Source organism: Monodon monoceros, unplaced genomic scaffold (genome assembly GCF_005190385.1).
Source record: "Monodon monoceros isolate NGI ecotype Baffin Bay Population unplaced genomic scaffold, NGI_Narwhal_1 Super_Scaffold_1, whole genome shotgun sequence".
NCBI lineage: Eukaryota > Metazoa > Chordata > Mammalia > Artiodactyla > Monodontidae > Monodon > Monodon monoceros.
Genome location: NW_021703765.1, coordinates 71388752 through 71396044, shown reverse-complemented (window position 1 = coordinate 71396044; position 7293 = coordinate 71388752). Strand labels below are relative to the sequence as shown.

At 37.1% G+C, this 7293-nt stretch overlaps 1 protein-coding gene across 3 annotated transcripts in view; it reads left to right on the top strand.

Annotated features, from left to right (window-relative positions):
- NAA25 (N(alpha)-acetyltransferase 25, NatB auxiliary subunit) overlaps nt 1–7293 on the top strand; it is a 62607-nt gene that overhangs the window by 48179 nt on the left and 7135 nt on the right. For 2 of the 3 annotated variants that reach the window (XM_029224203.1, XM_029224210.1), the window contains 2 exons: nt 4835–4981; nt 5381–6730. In XM_029224203.1, coding sequence (XP_029080036.1) covers nt 4835–4981; nt 5381–5701 — 468 coding nt within the window. In that variant the 3' untranslated portion in view covers nt 5702–6730. Of the gene's footprint in view, nt 1–4834; nt 4982–5380; nt 6731–7293 lie in introns of those variants that run through there. The other variant, XM_029224217.1, reaches the window with a different exon arrangement.

Below are 7293 nucleotides of genomic sequence, written 5' to 3'. Positions count from 1 at the left end.
CTCCTCTCTCTCTCTCTCTCTCATTCTCTACCTCCCCCACCCCCATTTGTTGAACCATTTGAAAGAAAAGTACAGACTGTGATACTTAACACACCAGGGTAGAACAGGGGCAGTCTCCTACAAAGCCATAATACTCAAGATATTTTCATACTCAAGATATTTAATATTGATACAATAATATTATAATGTCCATATTAACCTTTTCCCTGTTATCCCAGTTACATCCTGTATAGTCTTTTTCAAAATACTAGAATCCTACTAAGGATCTGACACAGCTTCTAGTTGTCATTTCTCTGTACCTTTCTTTCATCAAGCGTACTTCCTTAGCTTTTGTTTGTCTTAATTACTGAAAAGTCTAGCAAGGTTTTTGGTAGACTGTCCCACAGTCTGGATTTGGCTAATTGTTTCCATAGATTTAGGTTAAACATAGATGCTGTGTCCTTTTTAGCAATTAAATTAGGAGGCACTAATGTTGTTATGTCCCATTATTGATAATTTCAGGTTTAATTATTTGATAAAGGAAGTATCTGCCGGATTTCTTTATTGTAAGAGTGTCTTTCCTCCCCGTGTAATTAATCTGTGAGATGATGCTTTGAGACTGAATATCCTGTTCCCCACCAGCCTTTCACCCACTGGTTTTAACATCCATTGTTAGTCTAACTTGCATGAATCATTTATTTCTTTGGTGGTTCCACAATGGTGATTTAAAAAAATTCTACCAATCATTTATCATTTATTAACTGGCATTCTGTAAAAATAGAGCTGTATATTTTTAATATCACTATTTTAGTATCACTGTGGACTCATTCTTTTTTAAATTTACCTTGTAAACCATTATCATCATTTTCTTTTGGATGCACAGATTTGGCTAATGGGAGCCACTTTAAGCTGGTTCCCATCCTTGAACATCATTGGTCTTTGAGCCCTTACTGTTTGAAACAACAAAAATGCTCCAAGCACTTTGTACTCACCCACTGAACTGAAATCAGTCATTTTTTTCAATGAGCCCTGGTTCCTTTATGGGGAATGGTATTCAAAATACCAAGATCTAGTTGTTAGGTATACTAATTGCTATTAGAGTTTTACTGTTTCTAGTTAATGGCCATGAAGAGAGACAGGAAATTTATTTACACACACATACACACACACACACACACACACAGAGTTTTAAATAATTAATTCTTACTGATACCTCCAGTTTTAGTCCAATATCAGTGTTCTTCCTTCCATTCCTTCCCTCATTCCATATTTGTAGTTTTCTTTTCAGAGTAAGAGCCATGGTTCCCAACAGCATCAATATATTTATTCATTTGCTGTTTTACAATAAATACTAAATAGTTTTGGAATTAGTACATTGGTTCCACTACCAGTTCCAATAACAAACCCACTAAATAAAGTTCAAATTTTTGCATTTCTTTTTTGTCCTTAGAATATGTTCCAGTGAATGTAGACAGTTGAGGTACTCTGTAAAAGCACTGGAATTAAAAACTCAGATTATATTAGTGTGATGTAAATAAGATTCATCTATTTCTGTTTGTATTCAATTTTGGAGTTTCCTCCCATCTTAATTGATTTAATTTTTGCATGTGTAAAACATTAATTTATATCCTTTTCATAAGGAAAGATGTTTAGGATTTATTCTCTAATGGCATGCTGTTTTGTTAATGTTCGAATTTATCTTATTATTAATGGAAGATTTTTGTTCACTGTAGGAATATAGTAACATTGTCGTTTGAAAACGTTGATGGATTTATTAGTAATATTAACTTCCTGCACAATTCAGTAACAATTTTAGATTTGATACTTGTCCTGGGTGTTGCCATTCATTCATTTCTCTCCTTCACTTTGTTCAAGATAATTTAACAGACCATGAGTGCAGTTTGAAAGAATTGATCAGAGTTGTGTGATTACTTTCTCTTCTAATGAAAACCTACACTCCTAGTACTTGTCAGATAGCTTTTGGTATTTGAATTTTGTGAGAGTTTTTGTAGTTATTGCTTTTCTAATTTCCAAAAATGAGAATAGCCGCCTATTTTTCTGATTGTCAGTGTAACCTAAATATATGAATAAAGTGAAGATCACCCGTTTTCCCAGCAGAGATAGCCACTGCATACAAACCAGAATCATGCTCTATAGAAAGTTCTGCAACTTTGCTATTTGTTTTTGTTTTCACTTAAGAGGGTATCTTAGACATCTCTTCATTTCAGCAAATATAGATGTATCTCATTACTTTTAATGGTTATGTACTATCCTGTTATATTAATATATCATAACTTATTCTCATTGTTGAATGTTTAGTTCTGATTTTCTTTTAATATTATAAATAGTGCTGCTATTAAAATATGGACAGGGCTTCCCTGGTGGCGCAGTGGTTGAGAGTCCGCCTGCCGATGCAGGGGGGGCGGGTTTGTGCCCCAGTCTGGGGGGCTCCCACGTGCCGCGGAGCGGCTGGGCCCGTGAGCCATGGCTGCTGAGCCTGCGCGTCCAGAGCCTGTGCTCTGCAGCGGGAGAGGCCACAGCAGTGAGAGGCCCGCGTACTGCAAAAAAAAAAAAAAAAAAAAAAAAGGACAAACACAAGATGAATTTATAATATGATTTCCTTAGGCTATCTCTTAGATCTGACATTACTATGTATACAGGTTTCCCCTGCTATCCAGAAGTATAGCATTCCTTTGAAACCTTTCGTAAGCCCAGGTGGCATAAAGGGAAGAAGCAATTACCTTAGGACGATGGATGCACAAAGTAAATTGAGATAAAGCACAGATGCTTGCAGACATAGTTCACCGCTGTGGCGGCTTGATGTTGAGTGGCACTTCCGGTGCCACTCTTGCTGCTAACAGTGTGCGCTGCTTCTGTAACAGCTTGCTGCAAACGCTTTTTGCCGCCTTTTTCCTGTGAAAGCGAAAATCCTCTTTGGATTTCTTTTGGTTAGCCAAAACAGGTACTAATGTAGGTCTTTCGTGAAAGCTAAGTGGCGTGAAGCGAACTTTCAAAAAGCTGGAGATACCTATTTTTACATTCCCCAGTGGTGTGGTGTGTCTGTATCCTTACCCATTTGATAGGCAAACATTGGTACTCTCCTTTTTCCAATTTGCGTTAAAAAAATTCTATTGATGTTGCACCTTCAAAGAAGACTTCTTGAGTGAAAAGCTGGCCTTAACTAGTTGATTGGCTAGGTTTCTTGTGTTTATCTGTTTTTTAAATTGTATCACTGCTGGGATTTCTTTGATATATTTTCTGTTTCTGTCTTTGCCCAAGTTTCCTATTGTGGTGGTAGTATTTTTTCCATTGATATGTTTTGAGCTATTAGACTCTTAACATAGTAGTGTTAACACAATCCTTTTTCATATATGATGCAGTTTTTTTCAGTTTGACATGTCTTTTAACTTGAGTGATTTTTTTGTCAATATAGTAGTTTTTAAAAAATAAGATTTTTTGTCATGCCTAACTCCTTTGAATTAATGCTTAGATCATTGGTTTTATGGTTTTATCCTTTTTCTAATGGGATTTGGACTCCAAATTTGCTGCTAATCACCACTTTATGTTTATCCCACAAATTTGGTACTTCATATCTTCATCTGACATAGCAAACATTTTTTCTAATACTTCTTGTGATTTATTCTTTGACCATTGTTTTGTTTAGGTGCTATTCAATAATTTCCAAATGTATGGTGATTAAAAAATTTTTTTTAGTTCTTGTATAATTTTTAAAGGTTACTTTCCTTTTACAGATATTACAAAATATTGGCTATATGCCCCATGTTGTACAATACGTCATTGAACCTATCTTAACCCAGTAGTTTGTACCTCCCACTCCCCCACCCACCTATTGCCCCTCCCCCAAGATTTTTTTTTAACTCTTCTTAGGTTAGTATTATGTTTAGAAAGACCTTTTCAATTTATGATCGCAAAAGCCACTACCTAAATCCTCTTCTGGTGCGTCGATGGATTTTTTAAAAAAATTTAAGTATTTAAATCTGTCTGGAATTTATTTTGTTATTTATTATTTTATTTATTTTATATTTCACAATATGTCTAGCTAGCTATTCAGTACCATTCATCCACTTGAAAACCACTGTTTTGAAAGGTCACCATTTAAATTCCTTTATATTCTTTGCTCTATCTTGGGATTTGTGTTCTTTCAGTCTTTGTCAGTTTACTTATATGCCAGTCCCATTGGGATTTGATGTAACTTTATAATATACTCTAATATCTATTAGGGCAAGTTCCCCATAACGGCTCTTCTTCAGAATTTTCTTGATTGTTGTCACCCATCATTTTTTCCATTAGAGTTTAGAATTTCTGTTTCTGTTATTAACATTAGAGGAAATCTCAAAGACATAAAGAGAAGAAATGAAGACTTGGTTCTTCTCATCTCCTTTAGTGTTCTAGGAGATTCCCAACCTGAAGTTGAATAATGACCAACTAAGATTTTTTATTTGTTTTTTCACCTCTACTTCCCCAGAGTGAAATAAAACCACACTGAAAAAAAGTCATCATTACTGAGTTAGCATTTGGTGGCTATTAAATTTACCTTGGTTTGAGAGACTCTCTTAATATCCAAAACTATATCTATCCTTGTTACTATTTTTTTTTGCGGGGACTACACCACACACCATGTGGGATCTTATTTCCCCAACCAGGGATTGAACCCCCGCACCCTCTGCTGTGGAAGTGCAGAGTCTTAACCACTGGATCTCCAGGGAAGTCCCATTCTGTTACTATTAATAGAATTAAGTAATGCTATAGCATGAAATTAGTATATCTTATGTGATATAGCATGGGAGAAATATGTTTGATAATCTTTCAACTTTTTAAAAATCTTTTTTTCCAGCCACCTGTCTTCACCAGTTTCCAAGACTATGTTACTGGGCTTCAGACTTTAATTTCGAATGTTGTGGATCATATTAAAGGACTTGAAACACATCTAATTGCACTTAAACTTGAAGAACTTATTTTAGAAGACACTTCCCTCTCACTGGTAAGAGACTGTATGGTAAGAGACTATAGTTGATCAGCAATAAGTTATATATAGATATTCAAGTGTTCTTATTGTTATCACAGGGACAAGTTAATTTTTAATTCATTATTCTCTCCTTATGGGACTTGTGATTAGAAGGTGCCTGGCACTGGTTTTTTGCTGTGGTCTTGGTGGTGGTGGTGTCTCCTCCCCCTTCATCCCCCCTCCCGCTTTCCACCTTTGAATACATTTTTGGGGGTGTTCTTTTACTATGAAAACAACTGATGAATTGTTGAAGAGTAGAATTAGTATTGTCCCTGTTTTGAGCACCATAGGAAACCAGCCATACTTTTGAGATTCAGGGACAATCTCCTTGACTGAGAACTTACCTGCTGTTGGATTGGCTGGTTTCTTTGCCAGCCCAGCAATTATCACATGGAAAAGGAAAGATGCTGGACATCAGAACTAATTATGTCAGTAATAATGAGGCCAGAGCAAGCCAGCCAAAAAGGAATGGAAACAAGTATGGAATCAAAGGTACTAGTCAGTTTTCTCCTGATCATTATTTTAGGCTGGTTTCTTAAAATTCTCCTAGCAAAATCCCTGATAAAGTCTCACTTTAAAAAATGTGGATTCTTGGGCTTCCCTGGTGGCGCAGTGGTTGAGGGTCCGCCTGCCGATGCAGGGGACGCGGGTTCATGCCCCGGTCTGGGAGGATCCCACATGCTGCGGAGTGACTAGGCCCGTGAGCCATGGCCGCCGAGCCTGCGCGTCTGGAGCCTGTGCTCCGCAACCGGAGAGGCTACAACAGTGAGAGGCCCGCGTACCAAAAAAAAAAAAAAAAAAAATGTGGATTCTTTTAAAAAAGTTAATTAAATAAAACAAACAAATGGTGTCAGGTGAGTTAACATGCACCAGCTTGGAGTAGGTTTAGGATTTTGATAGGAGCCAGAAGAGCAATGGTGGAGCCACCTGATTCTGGCTAGTTGTTCCAGTGATGAAGCTCCGATCATGAGGAAATGCTTTCCTTGAGTAGTTTGTCTGACCTAAGCCTCTGCTGATGAGGAAGCTCATCCAGCAATATGAGGGCAGGCATCATCCTAGCCTAAGACCTCCACCCAGGCCCTTCTAGGGAAGGGAGTGAATGGAATCTTGCTTGGCACACCAGCTTTAAAAGGTTGTAAGCCCCTCTTTTGTAAAATGTCAACATGTTAGAGCTTTGAAAAAAGGGCTTACTGTGGGAAAGGGCTCAGAGCATTTAACATTTCCAAAGACTGATTAAAGAAAGCAGACAAGTGTTGGCTAGAAGTTTGGTTTTAGCCAGTTAAGCTATATATTCAACTGCTTTCTTATGTACACTAGAATGAATATAGACTTCAATGGTAATTAGAGGTACTGATTGATGGATTATTAATTCTTTAGTATTTTTGTCTTCCTTTTTTTAAGCCTTACATTGTTTTAAAAAGTAAAATATGTACATGGTAAAAAAAAAAATTCAGAGTAAAGAAAGAATATCCAGTGAATTGCCTCCTTTCCATTCGAACCCATTCCCTAGTTCCCTTTTTAGAGGGAACTGCTGTTAGCAATGATTTCTTGTGTAATCTTCCTGAGTTAGAGAACCCATTTACAAGTACGTTATGACCGTGCCCCTCCCCCCCACATCTTGCCTTTAAACACAAATGATAGCGTATTATACATACTGTTTAGTCTCTTGTTTTTGTGTTTAGTCTTTAGGAGATCGTTACATATAAGTAACTTATCTACCTTGTTCCTTTTAACTGCTCTGTAGTGTTTCACTGTTTCTTTACAGACAAAAATGTATGCTTGTTACAAGAGAATTAGAAAATAGAGAGTAGCACCTCCCAGTCCCACCATCCAGAACCACCTCCACCTCTCCCTCTTCTCTATCCCCTTTAAACACATTTGTGTCTGCCATTAGCCTTTATGACTTCCAGGTACTTGGTTACCCAGTAAAGGCCTAGTAATTAAATCCTTGTGAAACAGGTACATCCCAGGCAGGAATCTGCCTTCCGCCCCCACGTGCATGCCAAAAGGTCTTTGCTAGTCCTTTTGGACCCCTTTTACCTATAAAGAGATCTGGTAATTCATAGTAGTAGATTTGGAGCTGTTTAACTTTTGACTTTTTAGATTAAATGCAAACTCATTCTGTGCTCTAAACTCCCATCCCCTTTTGTGAATAGTATAGAAAAGTAAGAACTCGAAATTATAGTACCTATTTTTTAAAATCTTAAGGATTGCACACTTGGACAGATGTCACATTGCTTCATGTGGTTGGGCTTTGCCGGACATCTTTGAGATTTTCAATAAGTAGA